Source organism: Hypanus sabinus, chromosome 26, assembly GCF_030144855.1.
Source record: "Hypanus sabinus isolate sHypSab1 chromosome 26, sHypSab1.hap1, whole genome shotgun sequence".
Taxonomy (NCBI): Eukaryota; Metazoa; Chordata; class Chondrichthyes; order Myliobatiformes; family Dasyatidae; genus Hypanus; species Hypanus sabinus.
In genome coordinates this window covers 45,530,588-45,545,933 of record NC_082731.1, presented here as the reverse complement: position 1 = coordinate 45,545,933, position 15,346 = coordinate 45,530,588, and the positions used below count along the sequence as shown (strand labels likewise).

At 42.2% G+C, this 15,346-nt stretch overlaps 1 protein-coding gene across 2 annotated transcripts in view; it reads right to left on the bottom strand.

Moving 5' to 3' along the window:
• Positions 1-780: 780 nt before the first annotated feature.
• LOC132381523 (regulator of microtubule dynamics protein 3-like) overlaps positions 781-15,346 on the bottom strand; it is a 38,152-nt gene continuing 23,586 nt past the window's right edge. For both annotated transcript variants that reach the window (XM_059951007.1, XM_059951006.1), the window contains 4 exons: positions 14,447-14,534; positions 12,173-12,222; positions 8,861-8,945; positions 781-5,356 (listed from right to left, as the gene is read on the bottom strand). In XM_059951007.1, the coding sequence (XP_059806990.1) occupies positions 5,327-5,356; positions 8,861-8,945; positions 12,173-12,222; positions 14,447-14,534 (253 nt within the window). In that variant the 3' untranslated portion in view covers positions 781-5,326. The remainder of the gene's footprint in view (positions 5,357-8,860; positions 8,946-12,172; positions 12,223-14,446; positions 14,535-15,346) is intronic.

Here is a 15,346-nt window from a genome sequence, read left to right as displayed (position 1 = left end):
GGTAGTGTATGGTGGCTGTACGGTGCGGGAGAGTTTTTAAAGCGGAAAAGCCGTTGCACGGGGGCAGTTCCACTCTCACTACCTCAGGTCTGGGTCCAGAGGTACGAACAAGCGTCACAAACTGGGGTTTTCCTTAGTTGCATTGGATGACCATGGTGTCTTCTGTGCCTTGTCACGCCTTTCGCTCTCCACGGAGCGTTACAGAACCACCTTACTAGCCGTTGGATCTCACTGTCCGCCGAAGCTGACTTCCCAGGCTGGAACAGGCATGTCACTATCTCACAGATCCGCCTAACGAAGTGGAGCACCGGGGTGTGGCCACTGCCGCATGCAAACAGCTACTTGGAGCCACAGGTGAGAGCCGAGTGTCCGGTGGGAACCAAAAGTGAGTGAGCTGCCCCGGAATGGACACGACAAGCACCCTCACCAGAGGTGCTGCCCCATCCTGGACACCCCATGTGCTCCAGTGAGGTAGCGTACATGGGTTCATTGTCCATTCAGAAGTCTTTTATGGCGGTGGGACTGAAGCTGTTCCTGGAATATTGAGTGTATGGCTTCAGGCTCCTGTACCTCCTCCTTCAGCAAATACAGTTCAGAGAAAAAAAGGAGGAAGGAACTATAGCAATAGAAGTTTGTGTGTGTGTTGGGGGGGGGGGAGAGAAGCAAAGGGTAATAGTAATATCTTAAAATAAGAAATAAGCTTAGACAAAGTTCGAAATCAATAGTAGTTTCACCTGTAACAGCTGATGGTTGTGTGTGTGTGTGGGGGGGGGGGGGGAGACGAACGGGTCTTGCTTTGCTGTTATTTTTGTTGCTGTTGTGTTCTGTGTTAATTGGCCAAGCACTGTGGGCATGCTATGCTGCTGATTGAATGTGTGGCAACATTTGCGGCTGCCCACTTGACCATCTCTAGGCGTGTAGGCTGTTAGCGCACTTTACTGTATGTACAGGTGATGAGTAAATCTGGACCGGATGCCGGAAAAAGCTGGAAGCAAGGAGTAACCTAAAAGTGTTCCAGTTAACGTTAAATCCAGAAAAATATGGCAAATGAATAGGGTACTTGGAGCTTCTGGGCATCTGCAGTTAGAATAAGCCTTCAATCCCCTTTTAGATTCAGAGTCAAACATCAAAGTTTAAAAGTTCTGAGTAAAATTATTATTAAAGCAGTATAGGTCACCATTTTGAACTGTGCAGATACAAATGAGAAAAACAAAAGTAATAAGTCAATAGGCAATAAATATTGAGAACATGAGATGGAGAGGCCTTGAAAGTGAGCCCATTGGTTGTGGGAACATTTCAATGATGGGACAAGTGAAGTTATACCCTCTGGTTCAGGAGCCTGATGGTTAAGGGATAGTAAAGTTCTTGAACCTGGTGGTGTGGGTCCTCAGGCTCCTATACTTTCTTCCCAATGACAGCAGTGAGAAGAGTGCATGACCTGGGTGGGGGTGGGTGGTCCTTGATGATAGATGCTTCTTTTCCTTTCAAACATCCCAAAATTGCTTTGATCTTTGAATATTATTGAATTGAAGCTACATTTGTAGCATACAGAATGTAGCCAACTCCCTGAAACAACAAAACAACAAGGATCTGACAAATCTTTCATAATGTTGAAAGAAGCATAAATATTGCCCTTAGAAAAAAACTGTTCTGATCTCTACTACCTTGCATCTATACCCACTCATGGGAGAGGCTTGAGGAGTAAACCCCGAGGAAGAATCTGGAGCTGGAATCCCTAAGGCAGTCCTACATTGAGTTCAGCGTTGACTGGCAACTCAAGCGATGCAATATCCAAAAGGTACATTCTCTGACAATTATGCAGAGACACATCAGTGTAGATTATTATGGTCAATCTCTGGAGTAGGGCTTTAACCCACAATCTTTAAACTCTCCTGTGTTGGAGGTGAAGATCGCAAGGAGAATAATGTAAGCAATGAGTTGGGAAGAGGTTCAGTGATGCCATCCTGTACTGTATCTGCACCCCGTCACCCAAAATGTACATCATACACAGTTTTTATAATAAAGCACTATGAGAACAGATCTGTGCAGAATGGTCATAGAGTTGCTAAACTATAGTGATTAGGGTTTTGCTGGTTAGTTCTGGAACTGTATGGTTGAACTTGGTGGTGTGCTTCCTCGTGTTTGATGGTAGCTGTGAGAAGATGGCATGGCCCAGATGGTGGGATCTTTGATAGTTTTTTTTTGCATTGTTTTTAGCAGTGCCTCCTGTAGATGTTAAACTGAGGGCCATCTCCTTTCATTAGGAGAGTCTGTCATTTTACACTGTGAGTTTATGGAAGTATGGAACTGATGTTGAAGTTTCCCAAGGTTATGACTCCTTGCTGATCAATTAGTGGGAAGGGGCATGTCCATTGTTTGACAGTATCTGGGACATTGGGAGAAAGGTTTGATTTTCAGTACAAGTGTAAGGCTCTACTTGAATTCTCTTGGGGTAGTTCTCCCATTTTTCACACCATCCCCAGGTGCTTATGAAGGGCACTTTAAAAGTTCAAAGTAAAGGGTCACCACATACAACTCTGAGATTCATTTTCTTGTGGGTATACTCAATAAATCTATAGAATAATAACCACAGAACCAATGAAAGACCACACTTTGCAGGGTTGACTGAAAGGTTCATGTTCAAATCATTGCCGAGTTTATTGTAGCCTGACCTGCTTGATTTTATTTGAAGTAGTTTGGTACTGAGGGGCTCATTTAAAGATTGTTCGGAATTACTGAGGAGAGTAAATTTCCTCTCCTAAACAGCTTTAATGAGACAGGTGAGTTTTATCACGGTTTCTATGATATCCTAGTCGCTTACTTACTTACTTACTGCCTGTTACGCCACTGGCATTTAGGGCAGCAATGAAGGTCTCCGTCTGTCTGACCATGACCATTCACACACAGATGTAGAAGGATCCTTCATTGCTGTTTCCATAACCATTTCTTGTGATCAGAAGGGTTGTTAGCCCTGAACTGAACCTCTGAACCTGGTGGACCACTCTTACTCTGGCCTCTACCCTATGACCTGTTTGGCATGGGTGACCCTACCAAGAGCCAAAGCATAAAGCCCTGACTCCAGCCAGCACAGCTCTCTGGGTCATTGAGCCTCCAAACCCTACGGCAAGGTTGTGGTCCACTTGGAGGTCCGAGTCAATATTCCTGATTTTTGCTATTTTTCTAATTTTTTCCAATATATTTCTATTCCTCAGGCCATTGCTCAGTCAGCAGCTACCAAGGACAGATTTTGACTCATTTCTCTGTCAGTGTCTCACAAGCCTAGCAAATAACCACTTGTCAGCAACATTCTCAGTGAAAAAAATTTACTAAAAAAGACTCGAATCAGTTGTCGCGTTATGTATGTGTTACTCTGTCCAGCATCTGCAGAATCTCTTGTAAGTAAATAGAGAGTGTGGTTTCAAGCATCACTCCAAAGAATGTAGTCATAGATTAGAATTCTCAAGCCAAACTAACACTGCAGTTACAGAAACGAGGTGTTCCTGTATAAGCAGAGAATCTGACCTTAAAGAAAGGTGAACGCAGAGACTTCACAGTCACAATCAAGCCAGAATTCTCTCTAATGCCCTGACAAAATTTATACCATAAACAGCATCGCTATCATGCCGCTGTTTGTTGGATCTTACTAAATGCAAGTTAGTGTCTCTCTCAGCATTTCTTACATTTCACTAGCGACCAAAAAACTAAAAAAAACTCCTGATGAAAGGTTGCCAGCACAAAATGTTGATGGTATCTCTTTCTACAATTGTTGCATGAATTGAGTTTTTCTAGCATTGTTTCCTTTTTCAGATTTTGATTGGTCTCTCTCTCTCTCCCCCTCTCTTGCTCGATGCTGCTGGAGGAAGATGCCCGCATTTAATCATTCTCTCTCTGATGTTGTCAGAGGATGGTGCCCGATTCCTGGGTCTTGGGCAAGGTTTAATCGATGTGCTTTGTGGATTGGACTCTGTCGATCACGCTACGATGTATTTCTGGTCTCTGGTCACTCCTTTTATGCAGTTTTGATTGGGGTGGACTCTCTCGGCAGCCTGCTGTAAATGAACAATGGTAGCGTCCAACCTGATCACATGAACATCAATTTCCCAAACTTCCGGTATCTCTGTCTACAACCCTCCACCTCCAGTCCAGTCCAACCCTTTCTACTGGTTCCGCTTCCAATTGTTTGACCTCCTAGGTGTCTGCTTCCTATCCCTTAGGAGCCTTCACTCAGTCCCCATCATCTACTGGGATCTTACCTCTGCATCTTTCCACCCCAGACCACATAGCCGGCCCTCTCCATCAGAGCCAGACGTCAGTTGCCACCGCTTCCCTTCAAGAGAAAAGTGCCCATTGGCACCCACTGCTTTACATAAAAAAAATCTCTTAAAAACTTAATGGACTAATCTTTGAGATACCACATTCCCCATGGCAAAATCTAAATTTATCATCTTTTGTCAGCTTATGCCCAGGTTTCCCATGCTGGTTGTACAGATTCCCAGAGGCTTAACACACATGACATCCCACCTCTAACTGCCTCCCCCTCTTCTCCAGTCTCCAATATTACATGACAAGTACAATTTTATTGAATTCTGCAGCATTTAAAAGAAGATAGGTCTTTAATCTTGCTAATTCCAATGCATTTCAGGTAAGTTATTCACGCCCTGTTAGCCTGTTGAATATTGTCACTGAGGGGAGGTCCTGAATGTCCATAAAACTGCATTAACTCTGGTCTACGATATAAAATAACCCAGTCTATGCAGTGGTCATTATTGTCTGTGTCTGGGCTTGTATAGTAGATGTTTGGCTAATTGAGATTTAGGATTAAAAGCATTCAATCTCAGAAGTGCCAATAACCATCAGTTGTTTCATATGCAAATTTTGGAACAAAAATCTGCTTTAATTTCATGTAATGTGTGTCAAGATTTTTCAACATGAGACCCATGGTTAATGGAAAAAGATCTGAGAGCAAAAAAAAAAGAGCTGAAACCCAGGATTGAAGTGCCTGTGCCTACTCCAAGGATGAAGACATCTCTTATTCCTCTGTGCTCAGACATTTTGATCTAGAACAGATCTAGTATTTGACAAGGGTAGGTAAAAATAACCCTTTACTGAAGTTACAACAACATAGCATACATAAGTTTTCTTCTCTCCTAAGTTGGTGTTTTAAGAAATTGCTCAATCTTTATAAAATATTTCACAAACATTTGATTTTATTTTAATTCAAATGATTGACCATTGCCGTAGGAAGGTTTAGGGTGCCGGCAGCTCCTGGCCCCTCAAGCAGTCGGTCGCTGGTTGTATTGGCACGCTGGACACTGACAGTTCAATACTACACATCTCTGACCTCATCAGTTTCATCCTGGAGGCAAATAAAATAAATAAATGTCTTTTCTCTCTTACTGTGGTGAATGTAACATAGCTTTCCATTCCATCTGTTGCCCATTTTATTACAACACAGAAAGAGACCCTTTGGCCCACCTAGTGTATGTTGAACCATTAAGATGCCCACTCCCATCGACCTGCTTTTGCATTGGAACCATTGCCATCCATACCCCTCCCATCCATGTACCTATCCAAATTTCTCTCAAACATTGAAATTAACCTTGTATGCACCACTTGGGCTGACAGCTCATTCCACGCTCTCACAACCCTCTGAATGCAAACGTTTCCCCTCAGACTTTTCACCTTTCACCCTTAACCCATGACCTCTGGTTGTAGTCCCACCAAACCTTAGTGGAAAAAAGTCTGCTTGCATTTACCCTATCTGTACCCCACATAATTTTGTATACCTCTATCAACCCTCCCCTCAACCTTCTATATTACATGGAATAAAGACCTAACCTATCCAACCTTTCCCTATAACTCAGGTCCTCCAGTCCTGGCAACACCCTTGTAAATTTCCTCTGTTCTCTTTCAATCTTGTTCAATCTTTTCTGTAGGTAGGTGACCAAAACTGCACACAATACTCCAAATTAGGCTAACCACCATCTTCAACATAACACCCCACCTCCTGTCATCATCATCGGGTACCATGCCCAGTCTGAGCTTTGACTGCCATGGCCCACACACTCCTGTTTCGGGTCTAGTGGATCAATTCATTGGTATTCATTTCCAGTTCTCTGGCTACTGTCTCCATCATCATTTGTCTTTGCCTTCCTCTTGCTTTCTTCTCTTCAATCTTTCGCATAATTACCGTGTATTCCAACTCCTCTTTCCTAATCACATGTCCAATGAAGTCACGTTGCCTTTTCATGACCTCATTCATTATTTCTCTTTTTGTGCTTGCTCTGTTCATGACATCCTCGTTAGATATTCATTTCATCCATGATATTCTTTGAATCCTCCTCAAAAAAATTCATTTCCTCATGTTACTAGATATTGTCCAACATTCTGAACCATATAACATAACTGGATAAATGTAACAGCTCCTGCACTCAATTCTTTGATTTATGAAGGCTGACGTGCCAAAAGTTTTCTTTAAGATCCTATTTATCAGTGCCGCCATTTTACATGAATTATGGATCTGTATTCCCAGATCCCTATTTCCACAGCACACCTTAATGAACTACTGTTCACTGTGTAAGAATTACTCTGCTTGGTCCTACCAAAGTACAGCACCTCCCACTTGTCTGCAATCCTTTTGCTCTTAACATATCTGTTGAATCCCTTAGAATTCTCCTTCACCTTGTTTGCTAGAGCAACCTCTTGCACTCCTGATTTCATTCTAAAGTGTTCTCTTTTATTTATTATTCTCCATAAGTACCTCATTTCTTCCTACCTGCCTACACCTGCTATGCACTACCTTTTATTTGTGAACCAAGGCCTCAATATTTCATGAAAACTAATGTTTCCTAAACATGTTATCTTTACCTTTTGTTCTGACAGGCACATACAAGCTTTGTACTCACAAAATTTCACTTCTGAAGGCTTTCTGCTTTACCAAATACACCTTTGCCAGAAAAGAGCCAGTCCCAATCCACACTTGCCAACTCCTTCTGATACCATCAAGATTGGCCTTTCTCCAACTGAGAAGCTAATCAGACCCATCTTTATCATATTACTCTGAAACTAATAGCATTATGATCACTAGATGCAAAGTGTTCTCCTATTCACACTTCTGTCACCCGACCTGTCTCATTCCTTAATAGCAGATCAAGTATTGCACACCCTCTCACTAGGACTTCTATGCACTGATTAAGGAGTCCAATGATCCAAAAATCTGATGCCCTCCCTCATATACCAACTCCTTAGCCATGTATAAAACTCTATTATTTTCCTAGTACCAGGCTCACTAGCACGTGGCATGGGTAACAATTCTGAGATTACGACTCTGGAGATCCTGTCCTTTAACTTAGCAGCTAATTCCCTTTGCAGAACCTGGTCACTCTATCCACCCCAGTTATTGCTACCTCTTGTTGCTCACCCTCACACTTAAAAATGCTGAGGATGTGATTCAAGATGTCCTGGACCCTAGCAACTGGCAAGTAACAAAGCATCTGGGAATCTCAACTGACTTCCCTCTTACCCCTTCTCTTTATCTCACCTGCCCATTACCTGCCTCTAGCGTCCTCCTCCTTCCCTTTTCACAATGGTCCACTGCCCTCTCTTATCAGATCCTCTTCTACCTTTCCAGCTTCTCACTTTACACCCCCTCATCCTCCCCCACCCATCTACTTTCCCCTCACCTGGCTTCACCTATCATCTTCTAGCTTGTAGCCCTTCCCCTTCCCCACTTTCTTATTCTGGCTTCTTCACCCTTCCTTTCCAGTCCCGATGAAGGATTTCTGCTGGAAAATTCAATTATTAATTTCTTTCATAGATGCTACCATTTCCCCTGAGTTCCTTCAGCAATTTGTGTGTGTTGCTTTGAACCCAATTGCCAGGAGAATAACCTTCTGGACCAGCCTCCATGGACACTAAACTCCATAGCATTGAGGACACCTTTAAAGGCAATGCCTCAATAAGGTGGCACCATCACTAAGGGCCCCCATCACCCAGGACATGCCCTCTTCTCATTGCTACCATCAAGGAGGAATTAGAGGAACCTTCTGTAATGCTGGCTGAACAATAAATATTGCCCAGGGAAAAATAGTGCAGATGATCTTGAGAGATCAGACATGAGCTGAATTTGGTATTGCTGGTGCATGATATAAATCCACAAAATTGAGCCAGATGTTGGGGTGTTACCAAGGGTGCTACAGGTGATGGGCACTGAGCCAGTTTGGAGAGGTCAAGAACAGCTTCTTGGGGAGTGAAATCTAGGCCCTGGGTAATTCACTGCAACAGATTTAGGCAATTTAAATGCCAGTCCATATCAGCTGGGACGCTCTGTGACGCTAAAGCTGTGAGACTGTCCTTGGCTGCTGTGCTGTGTGTCTGTGAACTTTGTGGCGATTTCCCCACTTTCATCAGTTCATTTCTTGTCCCTTGTATCCTATTACACATCCCCATTTATTCCCTTGCCTCTACTTTCTTAAATATGTTATGTTTTTAACAGATTCTCCTACTCAGTTGAAACTAACTTGTTTCTTACTGAGATCTGCAGTTGGTTTCGATGGGAGATGCTTACTGCATTAAAAATATCAATGAGATTAGTTCAATCAGGTCTTTGAAGTGTAAGCATGAAACAGTAGCTGCAAACAGTGACAAATGCAGAAATTACATTTTTTATGCTATCTGGCAAATAGCCTCTTAAGGTTATTCTATGAAAATACTGTTTCAATTTGTCAGTCCTTTAAAGACACCAAATAACTTGCTATTAAATGAGTAACGTGTCACTGACTTCATCAATTGATTGACTTAGAAAGAACATTATCCTTGCTTCACAACTCTCGCACCAGGAAGTCAAGCACACTCTGATCACCTGATCATTATCACTGTCCATGGCCAGTGTCTTCACACCGTCAGGGGCATCAAGGAGGCACTCATTTCTGAACATGATGTGGTAACTGTGGAAATATGGAAGATGTAATTAAGCATTTGAGAATCCAAATACAATAATTAACTTCTTAGACCATTACTAAAAACTTGTAAGTGAAAACTGTCACTCCTACTGGTCAGCTTTGCAAAGAGCCCTGACCCTCCTGCATGTCTATCTTTTGTGAATGGTGACAAACTAGAGTCCTTCCACAACCCTCCTGAAGACAATGACATCATGGGCACTGTCTTCTTGTACTGAAGCTACCATCTGACACTGGGCACAGTTCTGTGGGTAAGAGGGTTTTGCTTCTAACTGGTTTCTTGAGAATGTTATAGCTGGGGGAAGTAGTGAGGATAAACTTCCACTATCTATTAAAGGCTCTCAAAGAGCTTCTGATAACTAAGGCCAGCTCCTGGCCTTCACGTGTGGCTTAGCTACTAAGCTTGGTGGAAATGTTTCTACTGACAGGAGAAGGGGCAAGGACAGGTTCACGAGCCTTAAAACCAGTTGCTTTGGGCAGACGGGGCTCATCAGCCATGGTTGGCAGCTCATCTCGGAGCAGGAAAACTCTGATCTCAAACCTCCGCTGCCATACGGCTATACCCACTCATGGGAAAGCTTCAGAGTAAACCCTGAGGGAAAAATCTGGAGCAAGACTCCCTCAGGCAGTTCCATGTTGAGTTCAACGCTGACTGGCAACTCCTGCGATGCTGCTTGTGCCAAACTGTATCGGCCTCTGCCGTTCCTTTGGATTCATCAGCTGCATGGAATGTGTGAATTTACCACATGGGTAACAGTTTGCTATCCATATTGTACTGCCTGATTTACATATCTAGACAGCTGGGACACAACATCCATTCAAACTTGACTCACTACCCAACCAAATGAGGCTTCTTCTTTCATGAAATGAAGTAAGCAGCTCTGAATTACTCTGACATTAAATAAATATTTCATAAAAGTGACAGCTTTTTTAAGTTGTGAAGAATGGAATGGGTCAGGACCAAATTAAGGCATGTGATTGAAGATAATGAACTGGCATGGATTTAATCTGGTTAACAGCCAGGAAACAGAGCGGTAATGAATGGGTTAGGTTCATGTTGGGAGGCTGTAATCACTGAGATGCTGTAACTGTTCACAATCTATAACCAACAATCTAGATGAGGAGTCCAAGGGCAATATATCCCAATTTGCTTGATAGTACAGTATTGGATGTAGCATGGGCTGTAAGGAAGATGTGGAGAAGTTTTAACTGTAAAGGGACAAGCTAAGTAAATGGATGAGGTTACGGCAGGTGGAAGATAATGTGGAAAAATGTGAAGGAATCCATCTTCGTAGAAAATAGAAAAGCAGTGTAGTTTTTAGAGACTGGAAGATCTACCTGTTAACTGAGCAACTGAGAAACTAAACAGTAGGTTGTCTTTTGCTGCAGGAGAATTTGAGTGTGAATTTAAAAATGTCTTTGTAAAATCATGTACGGTCCTAGTGCTAATCATCATCAGCGTTATGTACCGTGTTGCATGATGTGGGTGATCCTGGTTTTCTGCAACAGAGCATTGCCTGTGGGGAAGGCCTCTTCACACTGATTTCTTATTCTTTTCACTGTATGTGACCATGATTGTTCTTGGCAAATTTTTCTCCAGAAGTGATTTGCCATTGCCTTCTTCTAAGCAGTGTCTTTACAAGACGGGTGATCCCAGCCAGTATCAATACTCTTCAGAGATTGTCTGCCTGGTGTCAGTGGTCACATAACCAGGACTTGAGATCTGCACCGGATGCTCATACGACCATCCACCACCTACTCCCATGGCTTCACATGACCCTGATCGGGGGCTAAGCAGCTGCTACACCTTGCCCAAGGCTGACCTGCAGACTGCAGGCTAGCGGAGGGAAGAAACACCGTACACTTCCTTTGGTAGAGACATATCTTCACCCCCCCCCCCCCCCCCCCCCCCCCGTTAGTGAGAATATTGTGTACAAATCTAGTTTTCCTATCTAAGGAAGAAGTATTATGAAGGTTAACCAGATTGATTTCTTTGGCGAAAGGGATTAACTCTGGGGAGCTTACGGGAATAAGAATTGGTAAATATACAAAATTCTTACAGTGCTTATTAGTATAGCTACAGCTCCACGTCTCCAGTGGGAAGGTTGACAGAAACGTGGAAGAATGTTGGATAATTTTACCAACAGGTAAGCTTCGTTACAGATATATTAGTGAGGCTATACCTGGAGTGATGTACAGTTTTGATCTCCTTCCCTATGAATGGATTTAGAAGCATTGGAGGATGTCCACTAGAATGAGAGGATTGTTCAGTCAAGAAAGGCTAAGCAGGTTGAATCTGTGTGCTTTCAGTTTAGAAGAATGAGGAGTGATCATACTGAATCATGTAAGAACCTGAGGGGAGCTTGGAAGGGAAGATTTTCAGATGTTTTCATGAATGGAAGAATCTTGAATGAAGGTCAGGGTTTCTAGATAAGAGTCAGTCATTTAAAACTGAGGAAGGTAGAAATATTCCCTGACAGAGGATTGTGAATTTCTGAAATTCTCTCTTCAGGAGAGTTTTGCAGTTGTGGAAATGTACTTGTAGTAACAAAGTGCCATTTTTGTCTGTAACAAAATGGAACCTGTACTGTATCAGAGTGCTTTGCTAATACTGTTTCTGCAACATTATGCAGATGGATGAGTATATGACAAACAGATGCAGTTACTGTGAGAATACCAAGGACACTGATTAAACAGACATACAGAATGTCCTTGAACTGAAGCTAATACTTGGGTATAAAGGAGTAATTATGCTGTCTTTCTTTCCTGTAGCTATCACCACTTCTTGTGCAGTGATGGTCTTCCCTTGCAGCAAGTAAAATTAACACACTCTGAGTTAATGATTGTCTGTTATATGACGAACTGAAAAGGTACTTGATAGAGTCTAGTTCATTAAAAGTATCTAACGTAAGAAAGATTAAGGTATTGAAAACTATAGATATCTGGTATAGAATAACAGTTGAGGGTTGAGTTAAATTGTATTGAATGACAGGCAGGCTCTAAAGGCCACGTAGGCTATGCATTTTCCTCTGTCTTTGAGTTCATTTGCCAGTTTCAGACCTCCTGCAACTTGTCCCAAACCCCAAACCCATCCTCTCAAATAAATACGACTATACAGAAGTAAGCCAGAATCAACCAGGAATCAATACAGGCATTTGCTGAACATGATCATTGGACACAAGCTAATGGCTTCAGCAGGTTTATGACAAACTCACCCATCAATGAATTCAACCATCATATTAGCTTCATCTAGTGCCTTCTTGTCCTGTAGTAAGAGATGTAAATCACATTCAGCATTCTATGGTGTAAATATTTGGCAACACAGTGGTTTGAGTGACATTCTTTTACTCTGGAAACATAAGGGGCTGCAGATGCTGGAATTTGGAGCAAAAAATAACTCAATGGGTCAGATAGCATCTTTGGAGGGAATGGACAGTTTCTATTCCAGGTTTCCAGTATCTTCAATGTTCCTTGACTTTTAACCATATTTTGCTGATCTGTCAATGTAATTACATCAGTGCATGGCAGTGTTATAGTGGGTGACTGGAACTGTGGTGTACAGTGGACTATAATGGAGTAGCTAGTATATTTCTCTTCTGATTAAGCAGGAAAATTCAGAATCAGCAGAAATTTTGTTCAAGTTTAAAATTAATTCCTAATTATTTCTAAAGAGCAGAAGTGGAGAAGAAGGCAATTAAAGAGCATGGCATAAGTTTCATGTGGAGATGAGATGGAGAACTAAAGTTTCATGGAAGAGAGACTAATAAAACATTAACACAAGAGATTCTACAGATGCTGCAATTCCAGAACAACACACAGAAAATGCTGGAAGAACTCAGCAAGTCAGGCAGCATTCATGGAAATGAATAAACAGTCAAGATTTTGGGTCAAGACCCTCCTTCAGGACTTGAATAATCTTTTTATTTAATATGTATGCAATGTGAACATACATGTAAATCATGCAAATATTTAAGATCCAAGTTTCAGTGGAATTTTCAATGGGTTGTTTGTAATTATTTATGCCTTTGATTTTCAACCACTGCTATGGGTGGAAGTTCCCACTTGCTTCAAAAAGGCACCAATTATACCAGTGCCTAAGAAGAATAATGTGAGCTGCCTTAATGACTATCGCCTGGTAGCACTCACATCTGCAGTGATGAAATTCTTTGAGATGTTGGTCATGACTAGTCTGAACTCCTGTCTCAGCAATGACCTGGACCCATTGCAATTTGCTTATTGGCACAATCTCAGTGGCTCTCTACACAGCTTTAGATCACTTGGACAACACAAACACCTATGTCAGGATGCTGTTCATCGAATATAGCTCAGCATTTAATACCATTATTCCCATGATCCTGATTGAGAAGATGCAGAACCTGGGCCTCTGTAACTCCCTCTGCAATTGGATTCTCGAATTCCTAACCGGAAGACCACAATCTGTGCAGATTGGTGATAACATATCCTCCTCACTGACGATCAACACTGGTGCACCTCTGGGGAGTGTGCTTAGCCCACTGCTCTACTCTCTATATACATGACTGTGCGGCTAGGCATAGCTCAAATACCATCTATAAATTTGCTGACGATACAACCATTGTTGGTAGGATCTCAGGTGGAGACAACCGGGCGTACAGGAGTGAGATATGCCAACTAGTGAAGTGGTGCCACAGCACCAACTGGGCACTCAACATCAATAAGATGAAAGAGCTGATTGTGGACTTCAGGAAGGGTAAGGCGAAGGAACCTCATAGAGGGATCAGAAGTGGAGAGAGTGAGCAATTTCAAGTTCCTGGGTGTCAAAATCTCTGAGGATCTAACCTCGTCCCAACAAATCGATGTAGTTATAAAGAAGGTAAGACAGCAGCTATACTTCATTAGGAGTTTGCAGAGATTTGGCATGTTAACAAATACACTCAAAAACTTCTTTATATGTACCATGGAGAGCATTCTGACAGGCTGCATCACTGTCTGGTGGGGGTGGGGTGGGGGTTACTGCACAGGACTGAAAGAAGCTGCAGAAGGTTGTAAATCTAGTCAGCTCCATCTTGGGTACTAGCCTACAAAGTACCCAGGACATCTTCAGGGAGCGGTGTCTCCGAGAGGTAGCATCCACTATTAAGGACCCCCATCACCCAGAGCATGCCCTTTTCTCACCGTTACCATCAGGGAGGAGGTACAGAAGCCTGAAGGCACACACTCAAGCGATTCAGGAACAGCTTCTTCTCCTCTGCCATCCGATTCCTAAATGGACATTGAGCCCTTGGACACTAACTCACTTTTTAAAAAATATACATTATTTCTGCTTTTTGCATGATTTTTATTTTTTTCTTCTATATTATGTATTGCATTGAACTGCTGCTGCTAAGTTAACAAATTTCACATCACATGCTAGTGATAAAAAACCTGATTCTAATGGAATTTTGACCAGAACACAGACAAATAAATAATTCACTATTACAGTCAGAAGAGTTGATTTACTTGAATTTTACCTGCTCTTTGTTTCTGTCTTCTATCTCTGTTAACTCAGTCGAACCAGTGACAGAGCTGGTGCCAAGCTGAGAGTAAACAGTGTCAAAACTGTGGAAATATGGAAACATTCAGTGATTCTGATTCATACAAGGTATTAGTCTTTCCTTCTTTCTCACATTGACACCGCCAATTATGTGAGTATTACTTGAGCTCAGTCCACTGACCTCAAGTCAGTGATGCATGTCTTTGGGGTTTTGGACTTGAGGGAGGGCCAACTGAGAGCAGTGACTCAACAGGACTCGTCAGTTTATAACGCTGCCTTTACCTTTGTTTTGCAGAAGGGCACTTCCTGAACTGGCTCTAAAAATCTGTGGTTGCTTGTAAAGATTCTAGTTTTGAAAAATGTAGAAAATTAGTGTGATGATACATGTGAGCCTCTTGGGTGTTCAAATTAGTGGAACTTCTCATCGTCCAGGTGCATGACAAGTGCATATGAACTGAGACAAATGTGGGGTCATATACTTGAGCAACAAAAATAGAAATGTTGCTTGTAACTTATCCAGCATTCTCCACCAGGTGAGGTGCCACTGGTGGTGGCGGCATGGTATCCATGCTGCCCTTTAGTGTTTGCTTGGATTGCATTCACCTGCAGACCGCTCTGGGCTTGTTCTTGTTGACAACATCCATGGACTCAGGGACTTGAGCTATATTATAATTTTTTTGAGTGACAGTATGTTTCCTGCTATCTTACTTGTGCTATAAATGCCTTGTGTTGTGTTTGACCATCTGTACTGTGTTTTATATCATGTCTTGGAGGAATGATGTTTTGTTTGGCTGTATTCATGTATGGTTTCATGACAATTTAACTTGATCTTGGAGTAGAAATAGGCGTGAACAAATCATTTAAAGTAGCACCATAG